The sequence below is a fragment of the Lithohypha guttulata genome (assembly GCF_036872675.1).
Source record: "Lithohypha guttulata strain CCFEE 5908 chromosome Unknown scaffold_9, whole genome shotgun sequence".
Classification (NCBI taxonomy): domain Eukaryota; kingdom Fungi; phylum Ascomycota; class Eurotiomycetes; order Chaetothyriales; family Trichomeriaceae; genus Lithohypha; species Lithohypha guttulata.
This window is the reverse complement of record NW_027042758.1, coordinates 160,205-173,389: the sequence shown is the minus strand read 5'-3', so window position 1 is coordinate 173,389 and position 13,185 is coordinate 160,205. Positions and strand designations below refer to the sequence as shown.

At 47.9% G+C, this 13,185-nt stretch overlaps 3 protein-coding genes across 3 annotated transcripts; 2 read left to right on the top strand and 1 right to left on the bottom strand.

The window, feature by feature from the left end:
- Positions 1 to 2,955: 2,955 nt before the first annotated feature.
- On the bottom strand, positions 2,956 to 4,280 carry LTR64_008408 (uncharacterized protein; the record flags this gene model as incomplete). Its single annotated transcript, XM_064902722.1, has 4 exons — positions 2,956 to 3,252; positions 3,311 to 3,878; positions 3,931 to 4,011; positions 4,069 to 4,280. 4 exons carry the CDS (start codon positions 4,278 to 4,280, stop codon positions 2,956 to 2,958), a joined length of 1,158 nt encoding a protein of 385 aa, XP_064750861.1.
- Positions 4,281 to 7,216: 2,936 nt separating this feature from the next.
- Positions 7,217 to 8,929, top strand: LTR64_008407 (uncharacterized protein; the record flags this gene model as incomplete). The annotated part of the gene is made up of 3 exons (XM_064902721.1): positions 7,217 to 7,798; positions 7,851 to 8,157; positions 8,211 to 8,929. The coding sequence occupies 3 exons, from the start codon at positions 7,217 to 7,219 to the stop codon at positions 8,927 to 8,929; spliced, it is 1,608 nt and encodes a 535-aa protein (XP_064750860.1).
- Positions 8,930 to 10,223: 1,294 nt separating this feature from the next.
- On the top strand, positions 10,224 to 12,460 carry LTR64_008406 (uncharacterized protein; the record flags this gene model as incomplete). Its single annotated transcript, XM_064902720.1, has 5 exons — positions 10,224 to 11,087; positions 11,132 to 11,226; positions 11,279 to 12,048; positions 12,162 to 12,329; positions 12,393 to 12,460. The coding sequence occupies 5 exons, from the start codon at positions 10,224 to 10,226 to the stop codon at positions 12,458 to 12,460; spliced, it is 1,965 nt and encodes a 654-aa protein (XP_064750859.1).
- Between the last annotated feature and the right edge of the window lie 725 nt (positions 12,461 to 13,185).

The window sequence follows — 13,185 nt, the reverse complement described above, 5'->3', positions numbered from 1 at the left end:
CGAGCGCTGGTGTGCAAGCTCGTGCTCTTGTCCATGATCCCGCTCACTTAGCTCTTGTGCAGACAGACGAAATGCAGACCAATAATCTCCAACTTTACGAGCACTGCTACACGAATTAAGCGGAGCCCGCGCACTCTCTTCTCTGCCAAAGTAGACAGTCAGCGTTCCAGGGAACCATTCCAGGAAAACCAGCTGGCCACCGTGGTACGTTTGCCAAGGTTGGACTATCGTGTAACCTAATTCCTCCGAGCGTCTACTCAGTGTGATATATCTTGAAGTTCGGTATAGAGAACGTAAGATCCGAAGCAAACAGTGATGATTTGTGGATGCTGAAGAAGGTTCGACGATGTTTACCTTTACAAAATACAGATCGTTCTCATCTGCCGATGGATGGCAGACCTGCTTCTTGGTGACCTTATTTGACAATCTTCACGACCCCAGCAAGCGATCACCTAGCTTTACGCATGCACAACCAAGCAGCAAAGATCATAGTCGCTCTTTACCCATCTTCAGTCAAGTCACATCCAATCAGAGAGCGGACATATATATCATCACCTACGCCTATAGCATCATATTGAGACTCTCCCAGAGCAAGTACATGTACGGAAAGAGCACCCAAAACTGAGGTATCTATCTCGAGTGACACATCGGAAGCAGTTGATCATTCTCAGATCAACTAAGCTTGACCGGAGGCGCCTAGCTTATCAATCCCTCGTAGTCTGATCTCACCCAAACCACTTGCGTTGTGAGTGATATCAACGGTCTGAGGAGGTCCATGCACAATTGTATTCGGGCCAGTGATAACTTTCAGCATTCGAGCAAATGTAACAGACACTCATCTCAATATTTCAACTTGTTGTATCGACAGCCACCAAAATTCTATGGTTCGTGGTATACCCACAGATAAAGCGTTAGCGAAACGTATCACGGCAATGAGTCCTCATTGACGCCAAAGAGTTCCACTCCAGACCTGTTGTCTTGCCCGAAACCTGGCTCTGTCAACACTTGCCAGAGCCATATGCTCTAGAAGCGCACTCTAGCACGAGTGCGATATTTGTGTTTGTTGACATATCACTATCTGCCCTTAGGTTCGAATTGAGTTTTTGTTGTCACCACACCAAGCTAATTATAGTCCATTTGTCTTTCATGATATTCGCTTCTACTTGAGTTCGCATCACATTTTCGAGGCTCTTCGATAAATGCAACCACGATTCGAAAAGAGGACTCTGATCCAACGCAGCACCCGTCATCACAAAACACTCTATGAGCGCTGTTAAGCGTCAGTTGAAGGTGTCAACCCTATACGTTAACCACGACGACTCGACTTTCTGACCTTTTCCTAGAACACAATCTTAGTTTCCCACGACTACCAAGATGTCTCCTAAACGACACTCAGTATCTACAGACACCCCAATTGACAGACTTCATTCTTTGAATCAATGAGAACCCTGAGTCACGTCTCATGAAGCTTCCTTCACAAGTGAGGCTCAAGATTTTGCGGTTCTCGCTCAAGGGAAGAGACAATGGTATCATCGAGCCACTTTACGTCTTAGGATGTGCATACGGACATCACGACATTTTCAAGCGTCAATCTGCTTGGGAGTCTGGCTCTAGTTACAGTACTCAGCTGTCCGGTCAGGTGCTGAGAGTTTGTCGACAGTTGTACACGGAGTCTAGCACTATCCTATACAGAGAGAACGTTCCCGTCGTATGCTGTGGTTTCGCGTGAAATGTACTCCCGGTTGTATCAGCTCTCGATAATATGTGCAACCTAAGTAACCGTATCACACGACTTCCAGATAGTGGAGAAGCTTTTCGTTGGTTTGCACCTAGATCGCCACAAGTTGCAATGACTGCAGGCATCTTGGAGCGATTCGAAGGATTACATACAAGGATGTGTCTCAGAAACCAATTAGCCAAGGGTTTTTATATCATTTGTCACCACCTACAAATTCTGGCAGCAGTTGAGAAACTCGTCCTTACTGTTCATATACCTGAGCATTCGGGACCATTCACAGCCGACCATGCGAGAAGTTTGCAAGATCTCTGATGCAAAGTATTCAAGCTCGTTGTTGAAGCCCAGGCAAAGGAGAAGATTCAGATCTTCGATGGATTCAAGGACGATATCGAGCGGACACTGATTAGCAAAAAGCCACCATTCCACATGCATTAAGCCTCTACAAACATGCAGGAGATTATTGAACGATTTCGAACCCTTCGCGGAGTAGACTTTCTCACGCAATACCGCGCTGATCTGGACCTTTACGTGAAGCTGTCATTACGTACTCACACGATGATTACAAACACTCTCAAAAGACCACCTTAGAGAACATAGCTTCCTGGCATCGAGAGTCGATGGAGGAACAAAGACTCGAGCTCTTAGCAAGATTGGCAGACGCGGATCGGCGTGAGGAATATACTGCGAGACTGATTGCGGGTATCGCCAATGGTCCTGGGTGAGTAAATAAGGACATGGATAGTAGGGTAAGAATCTCTACAGTCCAGCACCAACAATGATCTGAGCATGAAGGGGTACTGAAGGCGAAGAATTTCGGAGCATGGCCTTGTGGTAGATGGCGAGGTGGTGAGATGGTCTCTGGAGTCACAGGTACGAAGACTCTAGCCTGTTTGTCACGGCTGCAGGAAGACAAATTGATCCCTTATCACGAATGGGTTGCGGCTATCTGTCCAAACTCAACGGGAGCTGGACAAATCGCCCATAAATCCTAGCCAGACCTCGTATATCCCGGTGTTTCGTCATGCTTGACAGAGAGCCGGCAGCTTTGCAGAACCGATAGACAGGGTCCCAAGCTAGCAGCGATATTGCGCAAAGACTTTCCTATTATGAAAACTACCACAAGTAGATACTAACTCACTCCAACTGCATCTAAACTCTCCCTTCAAATCGAGGCATCGTCAGGTCCGTCGATGTCATGCATTCATCCTTCTGCTCAGTTAAGCAATGTCGTTTTTCTTATGTGGTTTCGTTGGCGCAGGGTTAGGTGGTACATCGATCAGCGCAGTTGATCTTGTTAGCATGACATCGGACGCGGTGACAGTGGAACTATATTCTCTAAAGATGAAGTTCATCGGGAAGCCGATGTCGAAGGGGGCTGCTTTGTCAATGACCAAGATGTCTTCATTGGAGAGTGACACGCTCAATGCTTCAATGTTGGATACCAAATGCTTGACGCTTCGCTGGCCCACGATCGGGTGGACAAACGGTGTCTTGTGCATGACGTATGCGAGTGCCTATGGAGAAGTTGGATCAGCATAAGGTACGGAGCAATCGTAATGGTGTTAGACTCACAATCGCATGAAGGGTGGTGCTATTTTTGTTGGCGATCGACTCCAGAGCATCCGAGATCTTGATGTCGTTCTCTGACAGGTCGGAGCCACGAGCGCTGCCCTTCTCACCAAGTCCCCGAGCCTCTGCGGATTTAAACTTGCCCTGTCCTAGTGGCGCCCATGGGCAGATTGCCATGCCCTGGTCACGACACATCGGGATAATCTCCCTCTCCATGTCTCGAAAACCAGCATTCCATTTTCCTTGATACACTGAAAAGGGCCGCAAGCCGTTGGCTTTAGCGTAGTCGTTCGCTTTTACAACGAGCCAGGCTGGAGTGTCAGAAATACCGAGATAAAGGACTTTACCGGAGGTGATGAGGTTATTGAGACCGTGCATAACCTCTTCAACCGAGGTGGTAAAATCCCACCAGTGCAGATAGAGAAGGTCGATGTAGTCGGTTTGAAGCTTCATGAGACTATGTTCAACCGATGTGCGCATACTCTTCATTGAGTTACCGACGTAATTCGATTGCAGTGGCTCCTTGTCACGATGTGCGTTGCGGAAACCTGTCGTGTATTTTGTAGCAAGTCTACAATGAGAGTCAGCTGGGAGCTACAATGATCAACTTATTTGTGACATACACAAGCTGCTCCCGGTTGCCTCGAGCTTTCATCCACTCACCTATCCATGTCTCTGATTCCTCATTCTGGTAATTGTTGGCCCTGAACTGGGTATTAGCACTATCGTTTCTTGTCCATCTCCATGCTCTCTCTACTCACGTATCGAGGAAGTTGCCTCCTAGCTTGTAGAATGCATCAAGCACCTCAAACGACCGCTCTTTGTCACACTCGCCCATGAACTCCTTCCAAGCATCACCAAAATTCATTGTTCCCAAGCATAGTGGTGAGACCTTAACGCCGGCTGATGGCGCCAGCACACGGTGATATCCCAGAAGGCTTTTTGGCTTTGGCGCAGATGCAAAGATCGACATCCTTGCAAAGCTCGGATCGGACTTTCGATTACGAGAACGGTGGTAAAAGGTCTGATTTGCTGCAGATTCGCAACGTTTAGGACTGCGTACATTTACAGACCTTATAGGTGTTCTTGGTCGGCATGACCGGAACTATTCACACCTGTGAAGTCATTTCCTAAAATGCATTACAACATCGCTTGAAAAGCTATCGTGGAGGTAAGACTTGTTGAGATGTAATAGAGCCAGTACATAGCTCAAGATTTGGATTTGATTGAGTCTGGCACCATACAGCACCTCGGTGTTTTCGTCATCAGAAGCTAATGCAGCTGGCTGACATTGATCGACACGCTGGTTGCAAAGCCTAAATTTATGCCATATCTGTCATCAGAGAATCACTGCAGAGGCTCCGATTGAAAGAGGGCTATTCGAAAACCGCTTATCGAGCTTACAGACTCTTTCCTTTCATGAAAATACTCGAACCTGAATCTCTACTGCAGTCCATCAAGACTAGCTAGCCAACCTGAACAAAGGCCTTTCTCCGCGTTGTGCGCGCCAGAAGTTCGTAGATCGAAAGAGTTCTTCACAACCACGAATCACCCAGCTCCAATCTCGAGCGAACGACTCGGACACCTCCCAACCGCTCGAGTCCCATGGGTCCCGCCACACCACAATGCCTATCTGCTCAGAATGCATACCTCCGTGGCCTTTCATCTCTAAGCACAGTTTCTCTTCATTATATGTATCTCCTGCGCAAATGAGATTTTCACGCATGCCAGGTATGGGTAGCAGATCTAACCAAGGGTGGTGGGGTACAGCCCTTTGTACTGCAGTCGGTTGTAAGTCATGTGGAAGAGATGACTCGTCGATTTTCATAAGGCCTTGGTGCAAATGTGCGGTATTGAAAGGAGAGATAGCCTCGTCATCAAGGTCTTCAGATGTCAGCCCAAGAATACTGATATTCTCAACCAAGGCTTTGGAGAAGTTAAATTGGACAACATGTAGAAGGAGATCTGTACGCGGAGATTCAAGATAACAGTAGCCGCTGGCCAATCTTTCCAAGCGTTGCATAATGGATTTCATGGAATCAGGGTTGGCTCGCAAAATCTTGCCAACCTCCATCCCCCTAAGCTCATCTGCTTGCAGCAATGATCGGTCAGTAGTCTGTCCAACGGCTGCGTTGACATGGTTTACATAGCTTGTAACTTCGGAAGACGTTGTCAATGTGTCGATGACCTTCCTTCGTTCCCGTAGCGCTCTTTGATTCAGTCGATTCTGTAGCTTCTTCCTCCGCTTTTGGTCGGAGATGCCACGCCAATCGTCCTGATATTGAACATTAGCGCATGGTAGCATCGAAAGAGTGGCAGTTCGTGTCTCATCTGATGTTTTTGTGGATCGTGATTTCAGGCAGTCCATCGCACAGGCGAGATTCCAGAATCGCGGTAATTCGTCGCTATCCTAGACTACGTACGGACCTTGACTGCAGGGGACCAAATGTCTTACGTCGCTGATGATCTGTATGCACATGGATGACTGAAAACTGAACAGGAAAGTGGTCGACAAGACGTGATGACTTTGCTCAGTACTTCGTCCAGCGATGATGATTTACCCCGTTCAGGAGCGTGGGTCTTGACAGGTGCGCATCCACAGGTGTCAGCCAGTTGCATAAAGCTTGACCACATAAGGCTTAGCCCAAATGGAGCTTTCAGCTAGCTTTTCAAATTCATGAAGTCTGGTAGGGTATCTAGTCCTGAGAGGATTGATAGGCCAGTACGACTGGTTTAACGCTTCTAGTATATGCGACAATGATGAGAGACATAAAGACCAATCAGCCTGGATTGCAATACCCGTGTAACGTTCAATTAGGGATCCGTAAATGTAGGGACACCTAATTCTGGTCGCGCTTGACCTATGCCAGTGTCTCTGCGGCCTTCGAACTTCTCCTCTGTCGCGATTTCCAGGCTGAAGTGGACAACATCTCAGAGAACCTACAACGGTTTCATGCTCATACAAGTACTTCTCGGTAAACATCAGCGCTACAAGCTGCTTGGCCGGTGATGTCACTGCTTCAACTGGACAAGACGACAACTGTAAAACCGAATAAACTTGAGACTAACGCGAACGTCCTCGGGTCATTCCAATCGATGCTTCCAAAGTACAAATTGTTATCGGCGTTGATGGTTCTGTCGAAGACTGACTTAGGCACGATGTTAACACCATCAGCGACTAGAAAGGACGCGTTGAGGTGGCAACTGCAAGTACGTTGCAACAATTGTATACAAAGTGTCGAAAGATGATGACAAAAACAGAATGCGCGTTCAATAAGGTGAAAACTGTTTGTCTGGCTCGCTTCTTATTCGCCTACTGTGCTATGCCAGCCTACGAGAAGGCAAGAATGATCGGTCGGCCACCAACACTTGCGTGAGCTGCCTTCGAGGCTCATGGATGAATCTTTGCAAACAACGTGTTTAAAGGTTGTGAAGCAAGGGGTGACCAAACATTTGTACTTCGGTCAACACACACTACTGATGTATCTACCCTCAGTCCAGGAAGACTAACGTCGAGCATGTCACACCATGTTCTGGTCAGTACCTTTACAAAGATCTCTCTCTTTGGCATTAATGCAAATATACGTCTCGCAAAGTTACCCTTATCGAATGTATAATTCTAAAGTTCCGAAGGTATGTGGAGCAAAAATGGACGAATAACAACGGGCTCGCTGTGTTTCCGCTGCATGTATCGTACGCTGTCAAGGTACCGGCAAAGCAGACTATGTAGAACAACAATGCAACGTCTAGTGGGGTTCAATGGGATGTCAGGCAAAAAAGACGATCCACCTACGAATTCCGGGGTAGCTTTTCGTAACTCCCCACATCCACCACGTCGACGCCCGACTATTTAGCATATCAACCTGGAAGCCTTGAATAGTGTGCGCTACAGAGTTTGAATGTGCCACCATGTCGGCGTACCTCTTCTTGGTGGTCCCGTTTGCCTTGTTATTGATATATCGCACCTTGCAGGGGTATCAGAAGCCACCCAAAGGGCTAAGCCTCGTTCCTGGACCACACAGCTGGCCATTGGTGGGCAATACTTTGCAATTGAAGCCTCAGCCACAGCGTCAATTCCAGGCGTGGGCACAGCGGTATGGCGAAGTTTTCAAGATTAGAATGGGTTGGTACGATTGGGTGTTCGTCAACGACCCCGCCGCGGTGAAGGAGATATTCGACAAGCAGTCTGCGGTAACTTCCGGACGTGTTCCAGTGCCTGTCGCGTCGGACTTAATCTCGGATGGCAAGAGGTTCTTGCTGATGGGCTATACGGCGGAGTGGAGGAAGCTAAGGGCCATTGTCCACAAGTTGTTGACGCCGAAAGTGTCAGCGACTTTTCGGCCAAGTCAAGAACTCGAAGCTAAGCAATTGATTTACGACGTTTACCGAGACAGCCAGAGGCTCGATGAGACCAGCTTCTACATGCACGTTCGGCGTTACACGACGTCTGTCGTTATGACATCTACCTATGGCAGGCGCATTCCGCAGTGGGTATGTCCTGTTCAAGTCCTTGCATCTCTCAATTTGTTAACCTCAGTGGCAGGATTGCGAGGATGTCCGTGAGGTCTATGGCCTGATGAAAGAGTTCTCTGATGCTACCGCACCCGGAGCATTTGTCGCCGACATGATACCCCCACTAGCTAGCTTTATACCTCTTGGGTTGCAATGGTGGAGGCCACGTGCGCAGAGATACTCAAGGCGGCAGACCAGCCTATGGATGAAATACTGGACCGATCTGAGGCGTGCTATCAACGAGAAGAGGGCTCCTGACTGCTTTGTGAAGCAATTTGCAGAGACTGATTACATCAAGCAAGGCATCGACGAGGTACAGGCAGCGTATGTAGCAGGAAGTGAGTCTATCGACGTGTCTAATTGACAGTGCTCTCTGACATTCTTGTTCTAGCCATGATCGAAGCCGGATCTGAGACGACAAGTTCAGCATTGAACAGTGCTATCAAATATCTCGCAGCGTTTCCCGAGGTACAAGCCAAGGCGAACAGAGAGTTAACGGAAATCGTCGGCGACGTCAGGTCGCCCACCTTTGAGGACGAAGAGCAACTACCATACATCCGTGCCATGGTCAAGGAGATACTACGAATCAGACCTGTCACAAACATTGGCACTCCTCACTTTACCACAGCCGATATACAATATAAAGACTTCCATATTCCGAAGGGGACAGTGGTCAGCATCAACCAGTATGCGTTACATTTCGATTCGCGCTACGAGCGACCAAACGACTTCATACCGGATCGCTATTTAAATCATCCTCTGAAAGCAGGAGCCTATAGCGGTCATCCAGACCCATACGAGCGAGATCATTTCGGCTTCGGTGCTGGGCGTCGGATATGTCCAGGAATGCATCTGGCAGAGAACAGTCTTCTGATCACTCTTGCAAAGATCTTATGGGCCTTTGAGATCCTTCCGCCAGTCGGCAAGAACGGTCAACCAGAGAAGGTTGACATATCCGATGATAGCTATGAGGACGGCGGGAACACCTTACCAAAACCGTATAGGATACGCTTCCAGGTTAGAAACGAGCGGCGTGCAGATGTTTTAGTGGCAGATTGGGAGCAAGCTCGAGCTGGATTAGCTCAATTTGAAACGAGCAGAGGCACATAAGATGAAAACAAAACCAGATCTTGGACCTCATTGAGGCAAACGTGGGAGTCAGACATGGATCGATAATGTTCAGATACCGCAGTCAAGTTGCCTATCGTAAGCGTGATCTTACACGCTGCTTCTCTCATGTCAATTTACATGATCAGCAAGAATCTTCTTTATCCGTGTTGCCCTGCAAAATTTTGAGTGCATTTGTAGAAACGTGTTACAAGTCTAGAGGAGTATTATAGAATTCACGTATCTTCACTCTAGTTCATGGGCAATCCATAGAGTTGATTGGTCCAAAATGACGATTGCGATCACGGATTTTCGGTTTACCTGCGAGATGCGGGGATTGCTCATCCGGGGCAACTATCAGTCTAACTTCGTACGTCTCTCCGCATTTTCCAGCATCCGGGGCATTGTGCTTGATCTGCCGAACGTCTGCTAATCTCGAGACGCAAGACATCGATTACTTTTGCGCCTGCCTTTCGTCATCTTCGAGATCTCTTGAAGAAATGCCCTATGTTGACGCAGATACTTTGGCCTTTGAACCTCAACGGAAGTACGTTTGCAAGATCTGCTCCAAAGGTTTCAAGCGTAGCGAACACTGTGCAAGGCACACTCGGGCACGTACGTATCTTCTGCCTCCTCTTTTGTGATACTGCGGATGTCGAGATTCTTAGATACACATAAGCCAGTTCTTTTGGGCTACTGACGCATCTGCAGATACACAGGAGAAGCCGTACTCATGTCGTCACTGCCACAAACGATACAGTCGAAAGTATGGTGTTGAGTCATTCAAGAAAGGCATTAAACATTAACGTGCCCACAGGGACCTTGTGGTACGACACGAGCGGACTCTCCATGCAGACGAGCATGCCAAGAGGCGACTAGCCGTACCAAGAGATAAAGCGCGAGACACGAACGACGTGGACTCCAGTTCGTCTTGTTCTTTCCATTCTTCGGACCTTTGTTGATGCGTGTCCCAGTATTACTATCAAGCGACGAAGGCAGCAGTCCAAACCTCGATGCCGAAGATAATCCCGACACGATAGTCGTGGGTCGTCCTCGATTACGTACAGCGGAAATCGAGCCAGATAGTCTGGAATCATCTAGATCGAATGGAGGCACTTCCCGTCGGTCAACTAACCAACAACCTCTAGACTGTCCTTCCCATAATCATGCTAGGAGTCCAGGACAGGGCTTACCGCTCGCTTCGCTCCAGCATGACCTAGAGACCGCGCGACTTCCTACTGATATCCTAAACAGCTTCAGCCTGTCCAGCAGAACACCTAGGGAAGTCGAACAGATCATGGAGCGATCGGGAAATGATTCTACTTATCAAGTACCAGACGTGGCAATGATCGACGATATATTAATGGATATGGATGGCCCAAACCTGGATTTCTTCGATCCTTTCATGGGCAATACCTATGATCACTTCGCGCTCCCGACCTTGCCTGACGGTAATGAATTTCAGTTCTCACCAGATCGAGCTTCTGAAGCCGGATCCGAGAACGTTTCACGCACAAGTCTCTTGAACACTACCCTTCTGCATCACGAGGCTCGCGAGAATAGTCAAAGAGCTAGCGTTCCTGCAGTATCCAATGTTCGTGCTGGTGAGCTGATGCCGAGATCCCACGACAAAAGTGCTACTCCTTCAACTTCCAAAAGCGCAACACCCTATTTTGGAGAAGAAGCGCATACTCATACCTGGAACGATCTATGTTCGCGACTCAATATGACTACGCTGGGCACGTTTAAGTTGCCAACGCCAGCCCTAATCCGAAAGTGGCTTCGTCTCTATGTCGATGCCTTTCATGTACATTTCCCGTTTCTCCACCTGCCAACACTCGATCTGACCAAGATACCAAGTCCTCTCACGTTAGCAGTTTGTGCTATTGGAGCTTTGTATCGCCTGAACAGACCAGCTGCAGTGGCTTTACACGTCAAGGCAGTGCAGTGTCTCGATGCCCTGGAAGTGAACATCCCAAGTCTCATTCTCGAACGGAAATTGTTGTATGGCTGGACTAAGCCAACATGTACACCCGGAAGGCAAACAAAACGTCCATTATGGTACAGTCAAGCACGTATCCTGTCCCTGGTCTTCACGATCTTCAGTGGCGACCCAATGATAGTCAGAAAGTCGTTCGAAGATTTCGGAATTCTGTCGAGTGTAAGCAGGAGTTCAAGCTCACGGAAGATTATTAACTTCAATAGGACTACCGAGTGCGATTATGGGATGTGAAGGCTGGGTCGAGTGATCGTATCATCTCATCTTGGACAGCGTGGGTTGAAAGGGAGTCTTCTAAAAGGTAAGTCAGACTCTGATCTTGTCAAGATTTAATCTTGACGCAAACCCTTCAGATTTCTACATATGTGTTTTATTCTCAGCAATCTATCGAACATCACCTACGGTGTTCCACCAGCTTTCTGTCTCAGCCAAGACGGCACTGTGGAGATGCCAGACAATGATGTTTTCTGGCAAGCACAAACTGAAGATCAGTGGTCTCAGCTCATTAGTACACAACCGACAGTATCTCTGATCAGTGTCCGCGACGCTGCTGGTCTGATAACAGGAGGAGCTCCTATGGATGAGCTTTGCGGAATTTTGGGAGCATGGTCGGTTTTTGGCACATCTGTTGTCATGCATGCTATCAGCACTCAGATATGGCAGATTACTCAGGGAGCCATGTTTGGCGACTTGTCCAACAGCCAAGGGATGTTTCAGGAAAACGGTCAAAGTGTCAGCATTGCCAAAAGGACACAAACGGTGTTAAATCGATGCCGCGATCTTCTGCTCGAGGCCCACAGTAAATCCAGCGATGCCGACCACGATACCGAAAGCCCTATGCTATTCAATTCTTTTGCTATTCTGCGGGTATCCTTCAGTCGAGCCTTCACAAGTGTCGGCCTGTCGAATCGCGAACTGTTATTGTATGAGAGCAAAGATGCCATGATCTCGGCAATCCACGATTACATCTCTCTGAGACAGGAAAGAGGTGAATCAACAACAAAATCCGTTGAGCGGAGCTTCGAGGGCCTCATTATCCCGTTCCAATCAAGTCCGCTGTTCGTTCGGAAGACTGCAGCTCTTACATGGAGCATCGAACACGCATTAGCAGGCTGGGACTCAGGTAAGAAATTCTATTCCCCCGACCTGACAGCGTCTATGCCCAAGCACACAGATGGCAATAAGGTACTAAAGCGATCTTAGCACTGTTCGTTACGAAATGGGTTTTCTTAATAGAAAGGTTGGACAAGAAAGGAGCACCAATCACCGATCATGAGCGGGAAGTGCTTGACAAGGTAAGGTCACTGGTCGAAGAAGAAGATTACGACGGGTCAGATATCTTGCTTGCATCGAATCTAGCTCGTTTATGGGCTTGTTTCTACGATGATACTTGGGTTTGGGGTGGTATGTGTCATGATTGATTTCCGCATAGGGTGAATTCCAATTTTGACTAACCTTTGGCCACAGTGACGCCTCGAATCGGCTGGGTACTTAGGGAATTGGGCAATGCATATGAGACGTTAGTTGAGACATGACTCTGCGTCTTAATCTTCCCTCGCCCCGCATGCATCTTCGTTCATCAACGCACACTACGGCTATGTAGAGTTACAAGGCGTTTTTCAGCGTGAAAGAGATTTCCGACAGCAACGGGTCCAGCAGACCCGAAGAAGTGTGCTGTGAAAGAGGACAGTGTCACATGCTGAGCTGACAGTCTTATGCATACGTGTATCTGTGACCTTGTATTTCTACAACGACTAAATGGCGTGAGAACCATTTCAACGAGGATTGTTTCCCAGCATGATCCTCCAAATCTAGCCATAACTTGATGTTGTCGAAAATCCACTTCTCCACATACTCAATGAATTTGGGGTAGCTCCCAAAATCGACCCAAGGTTGTGGGGTAGACTCTGAAGAACCATCGCCAGTTGTCAGTACAACTTGCGTACTTGGCTAGTATCCGATCAGAAGACTGGTATTTCCCAGGTTCTTCAAAGCACATAATCTCCTAGCAAAAAGAGCCAAGGGGAAAGTATCACTGTACTCGCCTCGCGATGTTGTGTGTAATGTGGGGTTTCGCCTATGCCTTTTCTGAGAAGTTCATGATTGGGGCACAGTGCATGGTTACACAATGGACGATTCGATGAGTACTTGCTGTCAGTAATCTGGAGACGAAGCTTACTGGAATCACACCTCATATAGATTGCTATTCAGCCATTAGTTTCGCTTGCGAATACCAAGGCCGATTTAACCACCAGACTGC